The sequence below is a fragment of the Pelecanus crispus genome, chromosome 9 (assembly GCF_030463565.1).
Source record: "Pelecanus crispus isolate bPelCri1 chromosome 9, bPelCri1.pri, whole genome shotgun sequence".
In the NCBI taxonomy this organism is placed as follows: domain Eukaryota; kingdom Metazoa; phylum Chordata; class Aves; order Pelecaniformes; family Pelecanidae; genus Pelecanus; species Pelecanus crispus.
This window is the reverse complement of record NC_134651.1, coordinates 37,525,786-37,550,980: the sequence shown is the minus strand read 5'-3', so window position 1 is coordinate 37,550,980 and position 25,195 is coordinate 37,525,786. Positions and strand designations below refer to the sequence as shown.

Sequence of the window (25,195 nt, the reverse complement as noted above, 5' to 3'; positions counted from 1 at the left end):
ACTCCCACACAGAAACACAACTTGCAAAACAGGAAAGTATCTGCTCCACCCATCATCTATAACGCTTTGCTCATCGAGATCTGAAACTTGAAAGTCACGCTAGAGAAGCTTTTGAACATCTAGCATGGGTGGATACCCATTTAATCCATTCAGAAAGTTCAGTTAGGTAGGTTTCAAGGGAGGAAAGAGCTCACACTATTTCCTAGCGCTGCCCAAAAGGATAGTGCAAACTGTCAACCAAGGAAGAAGGAAGACATTGCAAAAAGAAGTTGCACTGCACAGCCAAAAGTTGCACCTACTCGTATGTGGAACCCAACTTGGGTAGCCGTTACTATTGGGCGCTGTGCAGTCCGGTATGGCGTGAAAGACTGAACCATTAAAAGGCAAATTACCACTCCAAACAGAACACAAATAACAACTTCTATTGAGCATCTAAGACACAGTATTATTTAAGATCACCCAACTGCAAAGTGTTTTTTTTTTCCTATTTGTGGCAAAGATTATATGATCACAATGAGATTTCTAAAATAATCATTACCTTAGGGGGGTTTTATTACATAACGTATAAAAAAATTTTCTGCTTTTCTTAATCACCATCTTAGTTACAATGGAATGATGAACATATCAGTTAAGTTGATAATCACTACAAAAATATCACAAGAGTTCTCCTTTTGAAAAGCTGTAACAGCTCACATCCAAATCTTATAAAGGAAGAAGCTTTATACACTTTAAAGAGACTTCTTGCATTAAAGAAAAATGCAGCCATAACCGACACTGAAACAACCGAGACCCAGAAACAGCAGATTTAGCAAAATGAGTCCTAGAGAAGAAGCTGGCATGCAGAACAAAAACCAGTGTTTAGTGGCAGGGTATGCACATGTACGTGTGTGCACACGTGTGTCGGAGTAAGAGAGAAAACACTAACATAACCAGAGAAAAATGAGAATACATATGAGAAGGAGTAAAAGATAACTCTCAAGTCAAGTCATTGCTTGAAGTTCACAGTTTGCTCAGACTTTTTAAAACATTTTGATAATCACTCAAATGATGTCAAATGTAAACCTATCTAGTGCAGCAGCAATGATTTTAAAAATACATTTGTCATTGCATTACACAGGTTGGGAGATTTAGAGAAAGAAAAAAACCAACAGTAGATCTCAGAAAAGGATTTGAAGAAAGCTTACTGCTTGTTATTGAGGATGCAGCTGTCCTAAGAGATTTTCACTGCTGGACAAACAGACCAGACAGAGCACTGTACTTGGAGCTCATAGAGAAAGCCATGGAACGCAAACTCAGAAAGAGATTCGAACGTATGGCCAGTACAACTTAACCAGAAAGTAAAGATCACTAGAGACCTGATCTGAGCCAGAGCACACAGAAATTAGAGGTCTGAAGTTTACTGGTACAGTTGCTTGTGTTAGTTATAATTATTATTGCAGAAAATTAAAATGATATATATAAGCAAAAAAATGAGCGGTCAGCATCCCTGACACCAGGCCTTGTGAATTTGTGCCATTTTGGGAAGAACCACAAGTATAATTAATCATTTGCCTTGTGACTTTCAACACATCTTTGAATTACTGATGATTTTCCAGTCTGGCAGATAGTTCACCTCAGAACTGGATCCAAGAAAAGATGCAAGCTGGGTGCTCATGAAAGAGAAAAATACCTTTAAGCTTTACAAATATAAATTCTCTTCTGTTTTCACTAATCAAATACCTGTAGAATTTTAAAAAGTGTTTTAGCATATAGAATTATCCATGCAATCTGCACGAAGTATTTAAGGAAAAGCCTGGGGGCGGGGGAGAGCTTTAAAACTCACTCTAATGGTTTCAGATGCAAAATGGCCTTCATTAATCATCTGATTTCCAGTCTCATCCAGTTTAACGATAGCCCCTGAATTGGCCTGCACCTCAGCTTCAAAGGCTTGGTGCTTCTGCAGCTTCCCCTACAAGTAAAACATCAAAGAACATGACTGAGATTTGTTGTACAGCCCTCCTCCACATTTCCCAGCATCAAGATTTTTAGTGTGTTTTATGCGTATTCAGTACCAACAAACAAACAATAAAATAGCGCAGTTTAAATCATAGCTGTACCATATGTTTCACGGGTGGATTCAAACATCCCAATTTTAGTTATTTCATTATTGTGTTTGCTCTTGTACACCGGAGTGTTCAAACATCTGAGAACCCATGAGCTAGTTCCACCCACACAAGTAATTTTCTACAAATGTCTTTTTTTGTGGAAGCAAAAGAGTTAATCCACATTTACTTACAGATCCAAAGCACCCAACAAATTCTAGGATTAAACAAAGCTGGTTTTACACTACATTGCACTGTGTAACTTCTTCTATGCTGATTTAGCATCTAATCCATTATTAGAAATATTCCAATTATAACTGCAAAGAAACCAGGCTTTTGAAGAACACTTCGCAAGGCTGCGGGTATTTGCATCCATCTTTCTTCACCACTCTCAGATCAAGTTACATTTATGTGTTTTTTCTGTCTATCCCAGTTGACCTGATACACCCCAATATTAATAGTACAGGAACATAAAATGGCAGCAGGACTTGCCTGTAAATTGCTTGGGTCTTTGTAATTTTCATCAGATGCTATCTGCAGTTTCTCTTGGATCCATTTTTCAAGCTCATCTGCATCACGCTGGAAAAACTGGAATCGATAGGAATCTTCAAGTTTTTGGCGCCTTAGAGAAGATAGTTCCTTGAACCTGTGGTAACGGTCCAAAACTTGTTGACGCCTTTCTTGGATATCTTCTGCTGTTTCCAACACTTTTACACCACTCGGATCCATTTTCTGAAAGCCAAAAAAAAATACATTTTGTTTGTATTATAAAACAATGGTAGGGTAGGAAGAGATCCATGAAAGAAAAGTCAGCTTTTTCAAACTTGCATGTGGTTTACTTACAGTCTTATTCTGTGCGTGCAGGTATGTATATAAAATATAAATATTATACATATAAATAAATAAAAGCAAACTTCTAGCAGAAAATGATGGGAAAGGAGTATCTACAAAGACATTTAGTATCTACTTGTTTTGGAAAAATATGGCTGCAGTCATATAAAGGCCATGTCATCTCAAACTACAGCATTCAAGTACCTAATACAAATGTTAAAAATGTGTTTCTGTGCACATATATGTATGTAGATATATAGACATACATATATATCTATATACCTACATATATCTATACACCCCCCACTGTGTGTGTGTGTGTGATGCATCTCCCCTCTGTTCTCTCAGACAATTAAAAAAAGTTACAAACCTACCCTGCCACTCTCTACATAACCTTTCAAAAGCCAACACAGAGGCTCACACCACTTCATAGATCTGACCTTAGACAAGTCAAGGAGCATTTCATGTAACTAGTGATCTTGCTCTGCTTCGACTGAAAATCTTTGTGCATTGCTTTATATACTAAACCCCGTTACTGTTACCACAGACAGCAAAGAACTGACTACTGTTCTGCTTTATCTCCTTTCTATTAAAACTGGGATAACCTTTAATTTTCAGTTCCTAAACTTTCAAAAAGCAATTTGACTCTCAATAAAAGATCTGTGCATTAGAACAGAACTGTTAACACAAATTTAAAAAGTACTATCATTATTGTCATCGGAATTTGGATATTTAATCACTTATTTGACAACTCACTCTGCATATCAAGAAGTGTTTGTTGCAACAAACACTTCATGCTTGAACAATTATGCAATTAACATCTTGATGTACAAGTGTTTACATGTATAGCTCACTTAATGCTTTTATTATAAATTCTCTAAGCATCAGGCTAAATGTACTTCCCATCAATCCTATCAAAGACAGGGAAGAAACCCAGTCTACAACTGTGTACTGAAAGACACGGGCAATCTCTTAAAATATGGCATTAAATATTAAATTGTTATTTAGTCATTAGTTAGCCACATGCTTTAATTAAAGACATATCTTGCATAATCGTATGAAAACCTCCACAGGTTGGAAAGCAATCTATGTGGCCATGTTTTCTGTTTGGTTTCCAAGCACTTGTAAAGGGACCATCTGATAGAAAGGAACATATGGGGGCGAATTCACACATTCCTGAGCTCCCTTCCAACAGTCCCGCCCTGCAAGAGGACAGCCATTTCAGCAGCAGTCGTTACTCCTGTGAACTCTGAGCCCCAACTGCATTGCGGCAGTTTAAGGAAGGAAAGAAAATTCAGCTTCGCTCTTCTCTTCCAGGCCTGGGAGTTTCATTCATTATTGTCAAAAGAGGGCAAGGAAAAAAAAAAACAACCCAGCCTGTGTAGACTGTATTATATAAATGAAGTCCAGGTTTCATCTGGCAGTGGTACCAAAGGCTCCACTTGATTAGCGTATCTGAGTATTAAAAGATCAAAACCCTGAACATAACTTGAGCTCAACTACAGATCTGTTCCCCTGAGAAAGCAGCTGTTTTTTCAAGCGCTCTTTCAAGCAGCCTTTTCCCTCCAGGAGAGCAAGTTATTGCTAAAAACTTCCTTTCCCATGCTGTCACGCTGTGTCTGAATTCCGGTAACACTTCTAAACTGAATTGTGTTCAGGAAAAACAAAGTGGCAGTTAGTCTAAATGTACTGCACGACTGTAGCCTGTCTCTCTGCTTATTCTGGTTATGAGCGGTACCAGGAGAAAATGAAATCCTAGTTAGCCTTTGGAACACTGTACAGTCTTTTGCTGACAACTTACATTTCAGTATTAGAAATAACCTCCACAGTCCAAGTGATTTTAAATAACTTTAAATTATTCAAATTATTAAATTAAAATATTCAAACTATCATTTAAATTATTTTTACATTTTAAAAAACCAAATAGGAGACCTCCTGTAATTTAGCCTGCTAGCTGGTTTGCCTCTCACCACCCAAGTCTTGCGATCTGGCTCATCTTTTTGCTGGAATTCGTTAAAAGAAAGGCTCCTTTTATAACTACAGTAAGTCGAGCTAGTCAATTGTAAAAGAAGTGCTTTGGTCTAGCAATAATAGACTGTTCTTTCCTGCAGCAGATCAGCTGACGTCAGCAATTCTGTGCTCTGCCAGAGCATGATCAGCAGTCACCAGGGAGCTCTGAACTCAAAAGTCATCGATGCTGCAGAATGATGCAGTCTACCTCCGATGTTTTCACGCTCAAACTGCAGCACAGCCCTTGAATACGAAGCACTTCTCCAAGACGTTTCTAAACCTTCTTGATTCAACTACATCATTCAAAGGCATCTACGATACAACTCTGCACCCTTAGCAAGACACTGCCAACAAGACGTTGCGCTTTACGTTTTTAACGTGAAAAATGTAGCTTATTTTGGGATGTACACAAATGCCCAGCCCAACCCCAGATAACCGGCCTCGTCCCCAGCACTGCGCGCAGAGACAACATTCCCCGCATCGCGGCTGCCTCCGGCCCCTCCCGGCACTGCCTGTGCTGGCTGATAAGGTCGGGCAGAGCGAACCTTCCAGGCGGTGCGGGCAGGAGGAGCAGCACCGCTGGCTCCTGCCCAGAGCCTCGGCCTTCCGGGCAGCCAAGGCAGGCGTCATCGCAAAGACGTCCCCAAACCAGCGGATCTTAACTGTCCTGAAGGCATCTGCCACTGTACTTTTATGCTGTAAGACTAACTTTAGAAAGCCGCTCGTCAGCTTATGTCTAACTAAAAAAATAATCAGAAAAGCTTCTTCGCACTACACGATTGCGTTGCTATTTTTTCCTCAAAACACCCAACAAAAAGAAGTAAATTAAAATTCAAAAATAAAAGCCACCAAAACTAACTTATTACTCTCATTCTTCAATCTAAAATAATTAGCCTTCTGCGGATGATACAAATTCTACATAAGGGTACACTAAAATTTGCATGGGAATATACAACTGCAGATATTTATAGACACCGCAGTGCAACAACGATGATGTCAGCAACATCATTCAAGTTCGGGAACAGCGGTGGGTTAAACAGGAATTACAGCGGTGCCACCAGGGCAGACATGCATAAGAGCTGTCAGCATTTCCCTTACCAAAACATGTTTTCGGGGATTTAAGAACTCGAATGTAAAATACATTCAGCACTCTACAGAAGATTTTTGCGTATTTTTAAAACAATTACATGAAGCTTAGAGAATTAAACTCCTTTGCCTGAAAAGCAATCAGATATCCGTACCTAAAGATCATTATCTTAAGATGTAGTAAAATAATGACTTTCTCTTAAGACAAGTCCTGATGTGCGTTACATGTATTCAGCATACGTGACCCTCGTAATAGCCTGTAACAGGAGTACTTTCCCTATCAAAACACTCCCTGCTTCCCAAGTACACACACGAGCAGCTTGATGCATTTTTTTTGCATTCACCAATATTACGCATCGTAAGTCTTGTCAAAAGAACATTTAACTGACATTGGCTACTCCCTCCTGCCTCCCTCTTGGGGGATGGGAATGGATTGCTGATCTTTCTTCTTTAAGCAAAAAATAATTAATTCTGATACTGGATGTGAAAATAACCTTCAAAAGGAAAGGACAGAGGAAAAAAAGAATAACGTACACTTCCAACTTTCGCTTCTTCCGTTCACAGCTTCCTCAAAACGCTAGGGAAGAAGTAAGCCACTAGGTATGTCTCAAACCCCAAAACACCATGACTGTCTAGTTTACTCTAGTGCTAAGTTAGTACGTACTAGTAAATAGTACAGGTAAATAAAAGAGAATCCTTCTGAAAAGAACGTGCAGCAGTGGCTCTTGCTCCTGCGGAGGGAACTGCATGAGCGCATTGTGTTACAAAGAAGTAACTTAAGGATGTCATATCATATACCCTATACTAGAGATTTAAACCACAAAATTAATGCCCAGTCATTTGATTTGTTATGAACTTAAATCTATAAAATAAATAAATTTTAAGGGTGGACTATGTGCAGAACCCTGTGTCCAAATACTCCCAGCTACTGTTAAGGAAGGGTCACCTACAGCTCAAACCTCTACAAATTCCAAGCCAGAAAAATAAGTCAAGTGCTGCAGTACAAAAACCCAAGATGTGTTGAAGTCGCTGCTTAAAGCCGTAGCCTCATACAAACCACAGCGCAGGTAAAATTCAAACGAGACCCAAATTTTAAGTAGGTATTACAGGGACACAAGAAACTGTAGCATTAAAATAAAAAAGAAAGGTAAATTATGTTTGAACTAAAGCAAGCTGCAAAGCTAGTGATTTAGGCTGATTAGAGGGTTTGTGCACAGCCTTAACTATGCACTTTGAAATATGCAAGACTATTAAAGACCTGTTCATTTTTAGGCATTTAGTCTTAAAATTTTAATTCCACTATTCAAACAAAAGTAGCTGAATTGCCTATCTGAATTTGGTGCCTTTATGTACCAGGTTTTTTCTGGCTTTGTTTTTAATATCACCACAAACCTTTGATAAAACTATGCAGTGCTGGCAAAGACTGCACTCTGCTGAGACTCCTGAGAAAGCAAATTACCTTGACTGCATTGCAGAAATGCAGAGTTTACAGGTAATGTGATATATAATTAACCCCAGCATTTTCCACTCCCATTTGTTATCTTTTAATTCTAATTTTACTTGTAGTATAAACATTTACATTACTATCCTTTCCAAATAAAATCCAGTTGCTTGTGTTACCCAACTGAAGTTTGGTCCGTACATCCTATTTATTTTACCGGGAAAAGGACACAGATGTATAAACAGTTACACCACAGCAATACAAGGATTATAAATTTGTGCCAATGGATGGAACAGGAACCAAAGCCCACTTCAAACGCGTAATGTTCTACAATGTAAATCTGTAAATCTTATCATGGTTGATTTTTAGATGCTGTAAGTAAAAAGATATTGCTCAAGTACTTTTTACAACAAAAATCTCTTAGAAGATTAATACACACCAAAGCAAATCATACTGAACTATAACAACTACAAAATGTTCACACATCATGCATGACAAATTAGGAAATTCAAAGTATTAAAGCAAAGGCAGATCAGACTCAACACTGAAGTACAAATGAAGCACCTGCTATATAGAACAAACTCTCAAACGAATGGCTTTTTGTTACAAAGAGGTCATTGCAATAAAGGCAGGCAAGTATGGCGCTGACACTTCATGCGTTATGTAAAAATACCTGGACTTTGACTTTACGAAACGATGACAACATGATGGAGGAATGTAGAGTCTAAAAGGGAGGGGGAAATCAAGATAACATTCAACTAATGACTAGTGTAAGGACATGGCTTAATTTTTTTTTCCCCCCAAAATACATATTCCGTCACAGTACACGTTTCATTCTTTCCTTTTGGTTCCTTGGCACATACAACAACTCAGCCTTATCGTTACGCAAGCTATTGTGAGCGACAGACCTCCCCATGCAAAAAAGGTCACAAATATCCACAGGAAGACTTAATCAGTTTGATATGTATTAACCTTTCCAGTTAGTTTAAAAAAAAAAAATACTACCATAACCTGAAGGTCAAAACAGAAAGTAAAGGAAGTTATCTGGACCTGGCAAATGACACTTCTTGCTACAGGGTAATCAAGCAGGGTGGCTTAATTTAAAGACACAAACTCAGTAAGAAGGTTTTAAATATAAATATCTACAAAGATGTTTACTTTCAATTACCACAGTAAAAAACAGGCAAGTAGCAGTTGCGACAGAAGGTATTTTTTGAGGTGGCTAATTATGCAGCCGTTAAGTGTATCTAACTCACTGAATTTTTAACTGAAAATTTCCTTGCCTCCCTAACCCTACATTTTCCCCATGAGTACGCTGCAATCATGGAGGACTGCAGTTATGTGCCTTTGTGCCTGCTGAAGCTAGTGCATATCTTTGTGGCATTTGCATAGCTTAATGTGTATCAGTTGCAGCAGCGAGAAGGCAGCTTGCCACTCCATTTGATCCATGGTCAGCTATGGGAGCACAATGCCGGACTACGCTTGGCAATCTCCATCAACGGCATCTGCAGTCTGCTCCACCCCATTTTTCTGCTGCCTACACTCCAGGGACAAATGGAAAAAACAAACTCCCACACTATACTAACATGCAGCGGAGAAAAAGGAAGAATTCATATTATTTCCTCCAATACAGGGGAAGCAATTCATTGCCCCCCAAAAAGCAATGTATTTATGAATAAAACAATTACAACCCTATAAATACATTAAGTAGACAAAAATAAGGCAGCAAAGATACTAAGTTATTTGCATTAAATTACTAAGGTTAGTTATAAATGTAATAGTTGAGAAATAGGAATTTCACACCAAGAGGTACCACCCTGTCTCAAGAGATTCAAGGCTTCTCCTATCTTTCTGCTATGCAGCAGAAAAACATGTAAAAAATGCTTAGAAGACAGTCTTTGACATTCAACATTTTTGTTATTGTTGCTACCTTTTTTTTGTTATTTAAAAAAAACAACCACAAATACGTTTGCTAACGTCATCAACTATGGATCTCATAGAAGCATAACAACTAAAGCTGAATTTAAAATAAAATTTCTATTTCAATCCGACCAATACAGAGGTTTTTTTTCTTTTTTAACAGTAATGGAAATAAATTACTTCTTGGGAACAATGTAACCTGCTATCTTGGTTCAAGTATTTTCCACAGCTTAACAATTCCATTACTACAGATGCTGCACACAATGCAGCAGGAAGCATCCCATTTTCAGTCTTTTGTTTGTTATTTTCTCTGCACAATTTATAAGTAAGGACAAATGAAGATTCCATTGAAGAACTCATTCCCAGTTGCTTTTAAATGCATAAAAATCACACAGTGGGATTTAATATTTGTTTTAAACAAATCTGAATCCCTGACCAAGGCCTTTCAGTGAATAGTCATTGGAATCTTCTGGCACTTTGCTGGAAACAAAATGCCAGAAGAAAATGGATTTTTTTTTTTTTTTTTCCAGAAAGATACAGAACCATTTCAGGCTGAGTTGTTTTTTTTTCATTTTGTGGGTTTTGGTTTTTTTCCCCCCTAACATGTTCATTCACCATGTCCAGACAACCGCTCTTCAGAACCTATTTAAATATGTATGAAAGACTGCTCAGTAGTCACGTACATTTTAGACTGGAACACGTAGCTGTTTTATGACAAAATAGCTACCAAAAATCCTCAACGGTCAACACAGACCTGCTGAAAAAAATGTAGTGATAATTGCCTATGCTTTTCCTTAAATACCAGGGCAAATGATTACCCTATTGGTACATATTTATGATCTAGCAATACAGATTTAGATCATCGTAACCAGATAAGGTGTACATGGGCAATGAATCAAGAAAAAAATGACTGTCATTACTCTGATTTATGTTAAATTTTTAAAAAGAGTTAATCGGGGAGGAACAAATCCTGATTTTTTTTATGAAGGAAACCGTAGTGCTTGCCCTGTATACCAAAATGACACATATATGAAAGGAACACAGGTTGGGAGGATTTCTTTTAAATGTCTTCCTGCTTGGCTGGGCAGTTCTTGCCGTGCAAGCTATTTACGTGCTCGTCATTTCACACAGCTATCTATCTCCTTGAGGAAAGGGTTCTCCAGCCACCACCGAGACACCCAGCCCCCCATCGCTCCCTTTTCTTCTCTCCCCTCACACCCACTCTTTGCTGCATCTCCTGACCTTGGACAGGGCTGGGCTGGTGCGAGCTGAGGGAAGCCATTGCTCTGCAACGAATCCCCTCCGCCAGGTTACCGCAGAGCGCCAGGCTCTCCATCTCCCCCCGGGATCTCTCCTCGGGGGGGGAGGCAGCGTTTTACCGCAGACCTCACCGGACGGGGCGCAGGGAAAGGCGGGCAAGGCGAGGGCCTCTCGCTCTGCCCGCGGGGACGCAGATTCGCTGTCACTCTTATTTACCCGCCCGTTTATCCCCTCCTCAGGGCGCTGAATGAAATTCCTGCCGCGGGTCGAGGCTGCCCAGGGCGGATCCCGCCGCTCCTTGCCCGCCTGCCCTTTATCCGCGCCGCTCCCGGGGCTGCTCCCCCGCTCTTCCCCTCCCTCCCCTCCCCCGAGGGCCGCGGAGAGACCCCGAGCGGCGCCGCGGCCCGGCTCTGCGGCCGCCCGCCATAAAAAAAAACCCCACGGCAGCAGCCGGGGAGGGCGAGAGCGAGCGGCAGCCGAGGCGCCGCGGGGAGCCCCCGGAGGCAGGGCCGGCCTCAGCCTCCCCCGCCGCTGAGGGGAGCGCGCACCCGGACACCTGTCCCCGCAGCGGCGGAAGGCGGAGCGGGTGCGGGGAGCCTCTATCTACCCGAGTGGGGTCGGATGAAGGCGAGCGCGGCGCCCCCCCCCCCCGCCCGCCCGCCCGCCGCCTCACCGGGTCGGTGCGCAGCTCTCACCCGCCAGCTCCGCGCCCTCCGCCACGGACAGCGCGCGCCGCCTGCGCCCGCCTTTTTATAGGGCGGCCCGGAGATGACGTCAGCGCTGCAGAGCGGTCTCCCGGCCGGCGGAAAGGACCGAAGGGCTTCGGAAAGAATCGGAAGCCCGGGGGGGGGGGGGGCGGGGGAAGGGCCCCACCCACCCGAGCTCAGCAGGCGAACTGCGGGAGCGGCGCATGCGGGGAGAGCCGGAGCGAGCCGAGGGGTTCCGGAAAGTGCCGAGCGGTTACGGAAAGAGCCGAGAGACGGGGCAGGGCGCCCGAGCGTGGTGCCGCGGTGGGCGCAGGGCGTTTGTCCCCCCTCAGCAGCGGCGGGGCGCTGGGCCTTTGGCCATTGCCTGCCTCACCGCCCTACGGTGAGCAGCCTCGGACACGAAAAAAATACAAGATTACATTGGAAATCGGTTAAAATGTCCGTGCACCGTGGCGGCAGCTGCGTTTTCTGCCCCCTTCTCCTCAGCCAGGGTCAGCTGGGGCTCTGGAAGGCCCGAGCTGCTGCGGCAGCGGAGCGCAGAGCAGGGGTGACAGGTTTTACAATTTAAAGCAAGAAGCCAGAGTCAAAGCAGCAGCCTGATTAGTTTTACATTATTAAAAAGCAGTGTGCAGTGTCACAATCACAAAGAAGCCTGGCAAGGACAGATCATCAAAAGGCTGCAAACGCTTGTCAGGAAAAATCTGGTTTTGAAAAGGCAATGCATAAATTCAAAAGAAAATGAGACTCTAGGTGTTTAAAATAGACATGGCAAAGAAATTCTACTCTAACACCTTTTTTTTCTTTAAAAGGCCTGGTAAGGCAGCAAGAACTTCATGGGATCAAAGTAGTGAGTGGGTTTGAGTGATTTTTGAGTTATTAACACTCTCTTCTATAAAAAAGAACTTCAGTGGAAAAAGCACAGTTGCAATGACATTGCATCGCAACCCGTGGGACTGCCTAGAACTATTATCTCCAAGGAAGAGTATGACTCACAGCAATTTTAATGCATCTCATCCTGAATGCACAGTAGTTTCAGGTCTGAAATGCTCTCCTTTGTCTTATTTGCTACAAATATGCATATGAAAATACCATGAATACCTGCATAAGACCTTATTAGCACTGCATCTTCATAACATCAAATAGCTAACATTCAAAACTGTTAAAATGACAAAAACCAGAACAGCATAATTAATACAAGTCAACCATCAGTTCAAGCAGTAGATGCAACCTTAAGCTACACCTAATAATCAATATTGGTTTATTATGATTCTTTTGAAGTGCACTCATTCAACTAAAAATTCTTGTTAGTGTGTTTTAAATAGTGTGTAAGTATCTGGATACCCTTTACTGAGGCAGAAAAGCACACCATGTTTGTAATTTATAAAAATATATACTTATATTCCCCCCTCCCCCAAATGTTAGAAAGCCCTAGTACCTGTCAGCAAAAAAGGAGAAAGGTACTGTATCTAATATACCATTAAATCATTCCTGTGTTTTGGTGCAGGCAGACAAATGTTTCTAACAGACAGTACCAATTACTATCTTGGCTAAGTAAGCCTCCAACAATATGCAACTGTAGATATGTAGATATGCAAGATGTAATTAAAACATCTCCACTAGGTATAAAAGACCCTAAACATTTTCAAGTATACTAATGAAAGTTGTATTACATCAGTGTTATCTGGTAAAAGGATACTGGAAGGAGATTTCCAGCATCCCAGATCACCAGTAACACCAGTCTAAAGAATTCCAGAGTCAGTTTACAAAATATATACACCAAATACAAATTTAATTTATTTACCAGTCAATTTTAAAGTCAAGGTTAAAGGTTTTAAAGGCATGAATTCCAAAGTACGTTACAACCTTTTCTCAGAAATTTAAAGAGCTATATAAAAATCAAATTCAGATTCTCATATGGCTTCAACTCCACTGTCTACAGCTTCAAATTATGATGCCTCTAGGAACAGCAAAAAACAATCTGGTAAAAATACTACTAATTTTAACTTGCAACAGTATATTGCAAAAATAACGCACTACCTTCTAGAACTCAGAAGCAAATTTTCTCATCTTAAGATGAGAAAGAGTTCATCTTAAAAGAGTTCAAGGACAGCGCACCATAAATCAGACAAATCTCTCATCACTCTGATCTCCCATGCTATCTATCTCCTGTATTCACCAAAGAGCTGTAGATTTTCTTGACCATCCCTCTTCTACAGAAAAAACAAACTGCATCAGCTTCAGATTAAAAAGAAAAAAAATCAAACTTTAATATTAATTTAAACAGATTTCTAGAATGAACTATTCTCAGAATAATCCACCATTGGTACAAAAGTATTACAGTACTTGATACATAAAATACAGTAACATTGATAAGGAAAAAATCCATTTACATAAAAAGAGCTTTTATAAAATGCATCTTAGGTAGCCCAAGCATACCATTTCCCCCCTCAAATGATGGCAGAACATCAGCAAAAGTGCTGGAATGCATACACCATTTTGACACCCTGGTTTTTTTCTTTTCTATTTTTTAAAATAAGAAAATGGATTATTAGCTTCCATCCATCTGATGGATAACAGACACAGAATTTCTGTAGTTTCATGAACTCTGCTCTTCCCCCATGAAGTTACTATTATCCATGCAAAACTTTTAAAACAGTGAATCTACTTCTCTTAAATTGAGAGTACTGCCTCTTGGAGCAAAGTTACATTCAGAGGTAAGTGTCAACACTGCTAGGCCAAATGCCTTTACCAATCTCATTGTAGTTTTAAGATGATGTTGAGACAAACAGGATGCAAGTATGTCAGTATAATTAAAATTGAATTATAAAACAGATGTAATAAATACAAAAATTAAGTTCTAGTGGTAAGTTTCTGAGATTGATTACTCCGTTAAGACTTCATAAAGCTGTGAGGTATTTTCACTTCCATGAACAGAACAGCACTGTGCAAATTTTCAGTCCAAGAGTCTTTGATCTCTGAACTCAGAAGTTATCAGGACACTATATTTAAAACATCTTCTGTATATTTAAGCATATGAAGGAAAAGTCTTCAATTTTCCATAATTTACTATAAAAAAAAACTTATAAAAATCCAAAGCAAATAATAACTTCCAATTGTTTGCAACAAATTAAACACGAGTTTGTTCTGCCCAATGTAAATCTTGATGAATTAAACATTAACAGGTTGATGGAATATTTTCTCCTCATTCCTCTATATACAAAATATATTTATTTTGCCTTTACATGTAAACCGGAAGCCAGGTCTGAAAGCACTGACATCCGGGGGGAAAGAAATACAAAGTGATTTATGATCTCCAAAATGAAGACTGCAGAGCACCCTTTGGTAATGGAATTTCCTTCTGCTGTAGACATTGCTAGTGGAGAGAGAAAGACAAAGAAAAAAGGAAAAAGCAATGTGTATCTTAATTTGCCATCTCTTCACAGGAATTTTTATGGCTTTTACTGCACACAGTCAAAGAACTGCTAATAAAATGTACCAAAATTAATTTTGAAATGCAAGTACAAACTCTGAAGCTATAATAATATAATAATTTAAGTCAACATTCACAAAACAATTTAAATAATCAAATATTTTAGTTTTGCAAGGTTTAAAAAAAAAAAAGATGCAGAATACAATGCTAAACAAAGGCTACAGAGAGTGGTTCAAAGTGTCTACTTCTTCATGTATCTAATTAGGCAACAGATAAAAACAAGCAAAGCACTGATAAAACGTAGCTGTTACAGAAATGACTCAGCAGAATCCTCCTCAACCTCTACATCTTCTCTCACTGCAACTAGTCTCACTGAATTTATTTATAATCAAAATAAATTTTCACTAAGAAAAAATAGATGTGAGGCAAGAAAGAAGCAAGATGTTTGACATCGTAATTATCATTAAGGTAATTCAGTAACTGAAAAGTTACAAAAGGCAGGTTACATCATAGTGACAGGTCTGGACTATCAGGTATGCTGCAAGCAGCACCAGCCTCATTATCAAAATGATGCATATATCGAACGAAGGAAAAAAAAAAAAAAACCAGAACACTTGAAAATTGAAAAAAAACCCCCTGCTTTACCTCCAAGAATTGCTTGAAACGCATTAAAGAGCCCATCTGTCCAGAGCTGGTAATTGCTTCAATTCTGCAGAAATAACAGCATGTTTTAAAATCTACTTGGAAAGTTGGGTTTGATTTACAATGGGTGTGGGGGTGAATGGCAGAGGTTGGAAAAGATGGACGAGTCATTTAAGAGCAAACAGTCACGAAGTAAAAAACAATGATTATTTCACATTCCTAACCACAGATACCATACCTTGGGAAATAGTCTTCTCGGATAAGCAACATCATTTTCCAGAACTGAACCTGATACTGTTTCATGAGAGCGTTGCCACACACCTGTGGTACAGAAATCCACAAAGACCAGGTTCCAGAACTGGGTTTCAGACTAGCATGACAACTTCAATGAACCTGTTCAATATCAACCGCTTAATAGTTTATCCAGACATTTAAAGAAATATACCTACACCTACAATAAAATGAGCCAATCCTCTAAATGCCATTACTGCTAGCACAGTGACCTTTTTTTCTTCTTGACTGTGTGGTGGCCACCAGTACCAATTTTACATTATTCTTCCTCTCGCTCCAGTCTCCCTCCAAAAATAACAGCCTTCCCTAATATCATTTGCTAAAGGCATATTGTGGTCATTTCCCCACCTTGACTACTGCAGTGTGGACTCATCACCTTTCTTCATACAGTCAGTTTAGAGGACAAACATTCCTCAGACTTCACCACTACTAACAGAATCCCCATGCTGTATTTCACTTTGTACTTTACTTTCTCATTTCTACTTCTGAAGTTCTTTAGAAGGCACTTGATAAGCATAGAAGCTGCTTGCGTTCAACAGTGTTTGTCTCCCCTGACTTCAGCCTTTAACTCTGGCTCTTATTTAGCATAGTCCTATATCCTAGTATATATGGTTAATACATCAGGCTCTGTCCTTTTCAACCTGAAAAACCCTTCCTGTTTTATGAAGCAATTCAGCAGGAAAGGTCACAGGACCTCCTTGCATTGTACGAACTAATACCAAGTGCTTAGCAGACCTTATTCTTACAGAACTATGCAACTTTTCAAAATACCAGGAACCTTAAATGGAACCAAATACAAGAACAGAAGTTGCACGTATAAAAACTTCCATTTTTAAATCATTCTGCTTAAAAGCTATATTTGCAAGAATGTGGAAATATTCACATTCCTTTCTGAAGGAATAAGGACAAGTTTAAAAAGCAATCTGCTGTTAAAAGTCACAATGAACCTCACCTCAGCAATCCCTTCAGAAACTAAAGTGTCACCAATTTAGATCTCTTTCATCATTAGTAATCCACATCACTTACCTCCAAAAAATCAAAAAGAAGCGTAGCTGTCACATCTGCCAGAGGCTCCATATTCAACATCTGAGCAAGCCAGCGCCATCCATAGTTCAGCCCATGAGGATGTGTCTATAAAGCAACAAAAAAGCTACCCACCACTTGTTTTACGACGTGCAAAATGCTAAACCAGGCAGTTTTCCAATTCACTTTCTTCTTTATAAAGTTATTTTATGATAGCCTCACATAAAACTTGATGATTATGAAAATATAAAGAAAAGAAGTAAAGGTCTACACTACAAATTACTTTGCATTGCTTTGTTGATTATGGTTATGACCATCACAATACATTTAAACAGAGTCTTGGGATAGTAACAAGGTTCTAATTATAATGCCATGCACACATACCCCTTGTTTGTTTCCATAAGGCCACCGGAGTTGAATGATAGCAGCATAAAGACGAATCATTCCTGACATCCGTTTAAGAAAGTGATCTTGCTCTTCCATCTTAGAATCCTTAACTTGATATCCAAGCATCCTAAGTATGAGAAGACGTTCCAGTATTAGTACAGCAAAACACATTCACTTGAGTCCCTGCAGTTCTCAGCTTACTTCAAGTCAACTGTACTCAGAATAGGGATATGCCAGAACCATACAAGAATTATTGCAAAGGCTCATCATTACCCTCTGGATCATATATTCTGCTATACCATGCTATACCATGCAGAATATTTAGGTTCTGTACTGGATATTTCAACTTGAATCAAGCTATGGCTATCAACTGTTCTTTGAGAAGGATGAGGAAGAAGCAGCAAAAGAGCACTTCCAAAGCTGAAGGACACAGCATCCTCCAAGGAAGCAGGGTCAGGGAGCTGCACACTTGTGAGTGAATCTCCAGAGTCTGTGCCAGCATGTCACAGTACCTATGTAATCAGAGATGGAGAAAAGTGGAGTTCACTCAGAAGAATACAGTCTTCACCTTGCAGGGCTCATGCTGAATAAGTCCCGTAACAAATTTACCTCTGATATTCTTCCATAGAAGTCCCCTCTTTCAGTGCAGGGTAAAATGGCACAGAATACGGGCACTTTTTGTGCAGATGAGCTAAAAAGAGGTCTCCAACTCGAGGGTGTATTTCCCAGATTCCTGAAGCCACCACAGCAATTGGGAAAGCTGCATCACGGTGAGAAGCTACTTCTTCTTCTCCTTGATTCTGGAGGGGGAAAGGAAAGTCAGTCCCCATGCTTTCAAGCCATTTCTCACACAAAAAAAAAATCCTCTTTTTTGTGTAATTAGCCTCTATTAAAGGATCCTAATGTGTCCATGGCTATGTAGCCAACAGCTGATAAAACCCTATGTCCTCAGCTCCCACAGAGGATGAAAATAAGCTTTGGCTCAGGACAGAAAAAAAGGGTTAGCAAATACAGACACAGAGTGCAACGCTGCACAGATACTTTCACTCCAAACAATCACTTTTCAAATGTTTACAAATTAGTCACAGTTTTACTCCATGGGCTCATTTTTGCATATATTTGTCACTGCAGGGACAAAAGTAAGTTTCAAACAGCCCAAATTTAGCAAATAAAGACTAGAAAAAAAATACCGCCAACTTCAAAAAGCAACTTAAACAACACTTCATTTCTTGGCAGGTGCTAACTACACAGCAGGGACAGAAGTTTGCCTCTTGGGCCTTAGCTCCCCCCGCCCCCAATTCTGCCAAGATGTAAGGTTTTGAGCATATATACAGTTTTGTGATAGATCATAAATTAACTATCAACCTGTTTTACACTAACACTGTACCTAACCAGTTCAGAACATGTAACATGTAAGCCTGAAATTTAAAATAGTTCTTCCTCCTAGAAGAGGTAAAATAGGGGAGTGGAAGGAAAGAGAAACAAGGTCTTTCACTTCTTTTTTTTTTATCCAAAGAGCACTTCCTCTAATCAATATGAACATTTATACATGCAAGCTAAACACCTAGTAATTTTGTTCTTAGTAGTTGAAGACAGAGGACAGCGTCCAAATGAACTTCTTAAAACACTAGCTACCTTTGCCACCCCAATGAAGAGAATTTCCTCACCACAAATTTCTCCGCAAGTTTGTAATAAACAAAATCCAGACCCTGTGGATGCTGAGTCACTGATACAGTTCGCCCTCCACTCTGAACAGACTTTCCAGAGAGCAGGTTATTGATCTTGTCAAATATCTCTCTCAGCTGAGAGCCTGCAGATATATAAGGAATGTATAGAGACAGAAGATTAGGAAACAGCAGACAAGTCTTAACCAGACCACATCAACTTCACAAAAACTAGACCTACATCCTGAAGGGCAAGGCATCTCAAACGGCATGTTTGCTACATCTGATTAAAGAAACTGAATCACGATGAAGCAAGATGCCTCTGAGGGACGCAACAGACCTTGAAAACATAAGCAAACACCGTGCTGCCAAGACTTGGAGTGTATGCATACCAGCTTTCTGCTGTAGCGATAATTATAGAAACATTGGATATATTGTGTCCTACTAAAATCTTTACAGCAAAAGGCATTTCAGTTGGATTGGGTTCTTAGCATTTTCCTGACCTGCTATTCTAGAGATCTGGCTCACAGGGATCGTAGCTGCTTTCTGCAAGTCTGTTTTTATCTTCTTAACCTGCAGAACAAACAAACAACTTTAAAAACCTTTACAGACAAGTAAACTACTATGATAGCTTGGATGAGCAGACTGTTAACAGAGGCTGCTAAGTTAGAATTTTTTTTTTTTTTTAAATGAAAGCTGTCCTGTTTCCCCTAGAAATCAAGGTAATTGCTCTTCAGCAGTATTAATCATTTGTTCATACCTCATTGTTGTCTTTGCAGTTGCTGATTCCACTGAAAGAAGCAACGCACTGCTCAGCAGCATCTTGAAGCTGCTGGTACCACTGCATGGTACTTTCTTCTGCCTTAACTTGAAGTCCTGATATTTAAAAAAAAAAAAAAAAAAGCAGAAGACTAAGAAAGATGCAAAAGTCTAGAAAACCTTAAGAAAACTTAAAAAAAAAAAAATTCCAAAGAACCAACAGCTGCACGAGTGCTTTTTTCCCAGACTTTAGTTTAGAAAGTTATGTTCATAAATGAACTACAAGTTTGCAAGCTATACAGGAGTCCTCCTTCTTCAGCTTAGTAGCTTATACATGCAGGATATCTGGACTTCACTTACTCTCAGGAAGGAAGCCATTTCAGTGTTCTGTCCTTGTATGTTTTGCCATATCACCCATGACCTATCTACACTCTCAAGAAGGCACAATGTTATTCTTTAATATTTCAATATATGGCATACTGTCTAGGAAGAGCAGGTTTTGGTCAGTTAATACAGTCAATTTATGCTGCATCAGTTTAATTTCAAAAGTTTGCTGCCAGCAGTCCTATACACATTTTGCTAGTTGTACTAAAAAGTAAAGGCTATGAGAAGGTATGTCATCACAACAATAAGATTCCAAAGTAGTATTTAGCCTAACAGGAAAAAAGTGTATAAGGAAGGAAAGGGGGGGGGGGGGGGCGGGCAGGGAGAAAAAGAAAAGAAAAACAAAGTCTAACCAACCTTCCTTCTGCTGCTTTCCACCTGTCTGCTGTGCAGGGGCAGGAGTCTGAGCCTTCATCTGCTCTTTTTTCAGTAACTCTTTCTGCTTCTGTCTCTCTTCCTCTTCATCTCTCCTCCTTTTTTCCTCCACAGCTGCAGCAATTTCTTGCTGCATGCTGGATATCAACCCTCGCATCTCCTGCAGTGCTCGTTCAGTATTGGCCACATCTACTTGAGTAGGGAAACCTCTCTGTCAAGAAACAGAGTAGGTAATATAGCACCAATCTTTTGTTCCATTATCTGTAGACTAATGGCAAGAGCAAGGAGCCCTTGAAGCATGAGCCTTCAGATAATCTGGGAGGCAACTACACATTTTATCCCCTTCGGTGAAAATATCTTTTTCTCCTTTATTTGTACAGGACATTGGTTGTAACATTTGTAAATAATGTTAGTCCATGACTAGATCTCACAAGATCTTGGACAACAAAATAACATGCTTTGACAAGTATAAAGGAACCCCAATGCAAAGCCTAGACAGCTTCCTCTGCAGAAAGCCAGCTGTGACAAGCTGGAACAGAGACTAAGCATTATTATAGTGTTTCGTTTTTCAAGGTTTGTATCCCACTTTTACATAGAAAAAAAAAATTTTCAAGGAAACCTAGTTACTGCAAAAAGGCGTAGGAGTATAGGAAAATCATAATATGTTCAGTATTTAACAATTTATGAACCACTCTGCTTCCATGGTTGTCTCAAAAAGGAACTTTACAGCATCAAGAGTTTACAATATTTTAATATTGAATCTTTCCCCTGTAGAAATCCTCATGCATTTTTATAAGCCATTTTCAAGAGAACAGCTAAAGTGCCATAGAAAACAGTTCTCCTTTTAAATTAGATGCTCTATAGGACGAATATCTAAAAACATTTTTGTGACATCTTATTTAATGGCCTCGTAACAAGCTGCCTTTGAAGACAACTACAGAAAGCTTTATGAAGGAATGACAACCAAAGGTAAGAACAACTCTAGAGCCTCTACCTCACTTGTGGTGCGGATGAGTCCTGACACCAGCCCGCAGATCTGGTTGCCACGATTACTGTATGCAGCAAGATCGATTCTTGGCAAATCTTTGTGCCTATAATTGGGATCAATCTGCTGGTTAAGCTGCAGCACTTCCTCCTGGATGGAGTAAAGGCGACGCAATCTTTCCTGGCCCTCTTCCTTACGCAAACGCTCCAGCTCTTCCTGACGCTGCCTCTGCTGTTCTGCCTCGCGCAGTTTTAGGTTTAATACCTGGGGAGTAAAAGACACAAGACACACAAGATATGTAAATAACTCCAGCTTTACAGGTCCTTCCTGGTCTGATGACTCTAGCTTCACAGGTCCTCCCTGCTCCTACAACACACGTGCCTTTACTGCATTTCCACAACAATGCAGCAGGTGTCTAGGACAGCACCAGAAAATATACTCTCACTCCAGGGGTGCCATGTAAATACAAATAAAGCAATTGGTCTTTCCACTTCCCACTGAGTAGTCACGGTCTTTTACGAAAGACAATTCTTACAAGTCTCAGACCTTCGCTCTGTGTCGGTGTTCTTCCTTCAATTTCTCTTGCTGTCCCTGAGCCTCCTTTGAGCTACAATACACATAAAGACAGAAAAATTGGATTCAAGACATGCACAAGACAAAATACAAACAAACACACAGCAAGTTACTTTTAAAATAAGGCAAGCTAAAGGAACTTCAACTGTCACAAATACAGTATTTTTCTAACCATTGAAACCTCAACAGTAGCCAGAGATTTACTCTGAAAGACAAACAATAACAGGAGAGTTAATGTAAGAAAAGCAGCAGGTGAGATTTTCAAGCACAAGTGACTGAATAATGTCTAATTATCACTAACAAGAATTAATCCTCACTGATTAAACACTATAGTATTTTAAGGATACCAAGAATCAGAGCTAATCTCACCTCTTCTCCATTACTTCTTGCAGATCTTGGAATTCCTGATGCTGCTTTAGCTCCTTCAGTTCATCAAAGCGCTTCAGTTGTTCACTTGCCAGGTCGTACACTGCCCTCACCATCTGCTCTTGCTGCTCCTGCCGTTGCCTTAGCCCCTCCTGCAGATTGCAGAGGTGCCAGAAGCACCACAATGTAGTAATCACCAGAATTTGGACAGAAGAGAATACAAATTAAATTGCCCAAAGCAGACCAACGTGGCCTACTTGGGGTTATCCTAAACCTAACTCTCTAAGGTTTAGGATAACTTACTGCCCTGCTACTTTTACCAGAGCATTGTTACATCTGGTTATGTAGCTCTCCTGTGACTCACATAGACCCTCACGGGGTTTTTGGTTTGGGGTTGGTTTTTTTTTACCTTTCCTTTCAACCTGTGCATCTCTTCATACATCCGAATGCAGCCTTCAACTTCTGTAACTTTAGATGGCAGAACTGCTGGAAAGACTTCTTGGCCCATGTCCAGCAGACTAAGATCTTCATTTCCCTGTGTGGTCAGCATATAAGCAAAATCAGTGACTGAATACAGTATCAGCAACTCATGGAGGAAACCAGGTAAATTAAGTCTCCTAATCTGCACATTATTTGTAGGTAAACAGACAAATGAGTCAAGCAATGCACAACTTTCTAGAGTAGTTATATACCCCAGTAGTGTAGCCTCACCATTTTGAGTATCCTCCAACATATAAACAAGGTCGGGATAATTACTTTTCCCAATCACTAGAACTGGAAGCAGAGATACCTATAGGACATCTACAAAGGCTAACTGTCACCTAGAAAGACTAGACAGACTCCCCACATTCTCTTTACATTCAGTGAAGATGGTACACTGGAAGAAGTCAAGACAGGTTTATACTTTGAATCATTCTTCAGGAGGAGTCTTCAGAATCTCTCTTATAACTTTTATCAAATTTTGCTGTTCCATTAAGAAGCTTTCCTCACAACTTATTTCTTAAGTCTAAATGGGGCCACGATGACGCAAAACTTTATTGTTCAGCATCACTATTAGGTGGTGAAGTAATTTAATGCATAGCAATGGACACTTGTTTTCAGGTGCTTCATCAACTCCATTACCTCCACAACTCAACTGCTCATTGCTTCCTACCATTTTACCTTGTAAGAGAGAGCCACAGCACAGCTAAGTCATTCAAAGACTCCAGAGAAGCCAAGGGGGTTACTGATGGACTCTTACAACAGGCCTGATCCTACTCTGTCACCTTATCCCTCCAAATGGATGAATCCATTGCTACTAATCCATATACCTATATAGCTCCAATTAAGTTTTCCTTAGTTACGGTGAAAAAGGGAGTTTGCTTTTGGCCTACCATGAAATGTTATTCTATTCAAATCTTGCTAATACCCATTTTATCATCACCTGTTTATCACAGAAAAAGTTGGAACTAGGCATGTTTTTCCCTACAACTTAACCGAGCAGAAAAACAACCTTTATCAGACAATTTATGGCAGCAAGTTAACACACCTTTTTCTCACTGCTGCTCACATATGTATTATAATCAGAGAGCTACCTTGGTTTCACTTGGCTCTGTAGATGAAAGCGGTGAAGAGCCCTGGCGGCTAGCAGACGTGATCTTCTCCAGAGAAGGTGACCGGTTTGTGAGCGGAGTGGATTCTTTAGGTGTTGAACTTCTGGAGGGTGAGATTTCTTGGCCTGGCTGCCCAATCACTCTGTCTAGGACCCAGCCAGAATAAGGGGACAGCACAAGAGGAGACATGCATCCTTCCAAAATATCCTAGAGAAAAAACATCTTCTGCAAATGTGAAATGTATCAAGAAAGCAACCAAATGTTAACAAACGCACACTGAAAACATTTGCACTGGTCTGTAAGTGCTTTATAACCGCAGCTCCGCACACCATTTACCCATTTCTTCTGCTATCTTTTCAACACTTTTCCTAGGCTCCCCTACTTTTGCAGGGCAGCAGGACCGCCACGCTTGAACCTTCTCCTGCAACACCTCCTCCTCCCCAAACGCTGCACTATTTGGCCAGTACGAAGGAGCCAGGACCTGACCTGCTAGAAGGCGAGCAGAGGGGCCCAGCCGCTGACACGCGAGGAGCGGGCAGCAGAGATACCACAGGGGCGATTTATACATTTCAACCCTAGGGACTGTTAAGGAGGCAAGGAGCGGATGTACCACCGCTGGGGCAGCGCTCGGAGGGACGAGTCACGGCTTCCCCCCCTCAGCCGCCCACAGGACACGCAGACCCCCTGTGAGCAACGCGGGAGCCGCCGCGGCAGCGAGCCCTCACCTCATCCTGGAGCCAGTGGCGGCAGTAGCTCAGCTGGCCCTTGCTGGAGGTGCGCAGGGCCGCCAGAGTCTCCCAGCGGAGCTGCCGCGGCTGCATGGCGGCCCGCTCCGCTCCGCTCCGCTCCGTCGCGCCCGGCCGAGGGCTGACCCCCACCCGCCCTTCCGCTTCCGGGGCGCCGCCGGCCGCGTCCTGCCCTGTGTGGAGCGGGTGATAAGGGAGGCGGCTGCCCCCTGGCGGGCAGGCGGGGCCCTGCCCCTCCTCGCCGAGCTCCACGACCCCGGGTTCGAGTCCCACGGGCGGCGCCTCCCGGGGGGTGGCAGCGAGGAAAAGGGCAGGGCCGCAAAACCCCGGCAGCTTCGCCGCTTTTCCCCTTATTTGGGTATTCCCGCGGAGGAGCCCCGGGAGGCAGGGCTGGAGGCCAGCCTGCACTGCAGCATTTATCCCTGTTTGCAGGGGCAGGGAGAGGCCACCACCCGTAGAACATGGAGAGGAGCTGCCTGCACCGACAGCCCTGGCTGGGGTTGTTTTTCAAAAATAAGGGCTAGAAGACCCTAGATAACAGCACAATGAAAAAGAAACTCCAACATAACCAATTAAAATTTAGTTTATTGTTTGTTTTACCGTAGCACCTTTAGGATTTTTAAAGTGTTAACACACACACAA

The 25,195-nt window shown here is 41.0% G+C and overlaps 2 protein-coding genes across 11 annotated transcripts in view; both read right to left on the bottom strand.

The window, feature by feature from the left end:
- Positions 1 to 9,091, bottom strand: part of SPTAN1 (spectrin alpha, non-erythrocytic 1) — a 50,853-nt gene extending 41,762 nt beyond the window's left edge. For 7 of the 10 annotated variants that reach the window (XM_075716799.1, XM_075716798.1, XM_075716802.1 and 4 more), the window contains exons 1-2: positions 2,574 to 2,813; positions 1,823 to 1,948 (exon numbers count right to left, since the gene is read on the bottom strand). In XM_075716799.1, coding sequence (XP_075572914.1) covers positions 1,823 to 1,948; positions 2,574 to 2,810 — 363 coding nt within the window. In that variant the 5' untranslated portion in view covers positions 2,811 to 2,813. Of the gene's footprint in view, positions 1 to 1,822; positions 1,949 to 2,573; positions 2,814 to 8,122 lie in introns of those variants that run through there. The other 3 variants (XM_075716804.1, XM_075716806.1, XM_075716805.1) reach the window with 1 other exon arrangement.
- A 4,344-nt stretch (positions 9,092 to 13,435) lies between these two features.
- Positions 13,436 to 24,628, bottom strand: GLE1 (GLE1 RNA export mediator). The gene is made up of 16 exons (XM_075716807.1): positions 24,533 to 24,628; positions 23,790 to 24,014; positions 22,625 to 22,750; positions 22,219 to 22,367; positions 21,823 to 21,883; positions 21,286 to 21,540; positions 20,274 to 20,502; positions 19,534 to 19,649; positions 19,277 to 19,346; positions 18,777 to 18,919; positions 17,719 to 17,909; positions 17,107 to 17,236; positions 16,726 to 16,830; positions 15,647 to 15,729; positions 15,412 to 15,475; positions 13,436 to 14,709 (listed from the first exon to the last, which is right to left on the bottom strand). Exons 1-16 carry the CDS (start codon positions 24,626 to 24,628, stop codon positions 14,641 to 14,643), a joined length of 2,112 nt encoding a protein of 703 aa, XP_075572922.1. The 3' UTR covers positions 13,436 to 14,640.
- Between the last annotated feature and the right edge of the window lie 567 nt (positions 24,629 to 25,195).

Coding starts and splice junctions, on each gene's coding strand:
- GLE1 (XM_075716807.1), bottom strand. CDS start 24,628: ATGCAGCCGCGGCAGCTCCGCTGGGAGACTCTGGCGGCCCTGCGCACC. Junction 17,237..17,718: donor TCTATGGAAGAATATCAGAG/GTAAATTTGTTA, acceptor TCTCATACTTAG/GATGCTTGGATATCAAGTTA. Junction 14,710..15,411: donor GTTTCAAGCAATTCTTGGAG/GTAAAGCAGGGG, acceptor TCTCTCCACTAG/CAATGTCTACAGCAGAAGGA.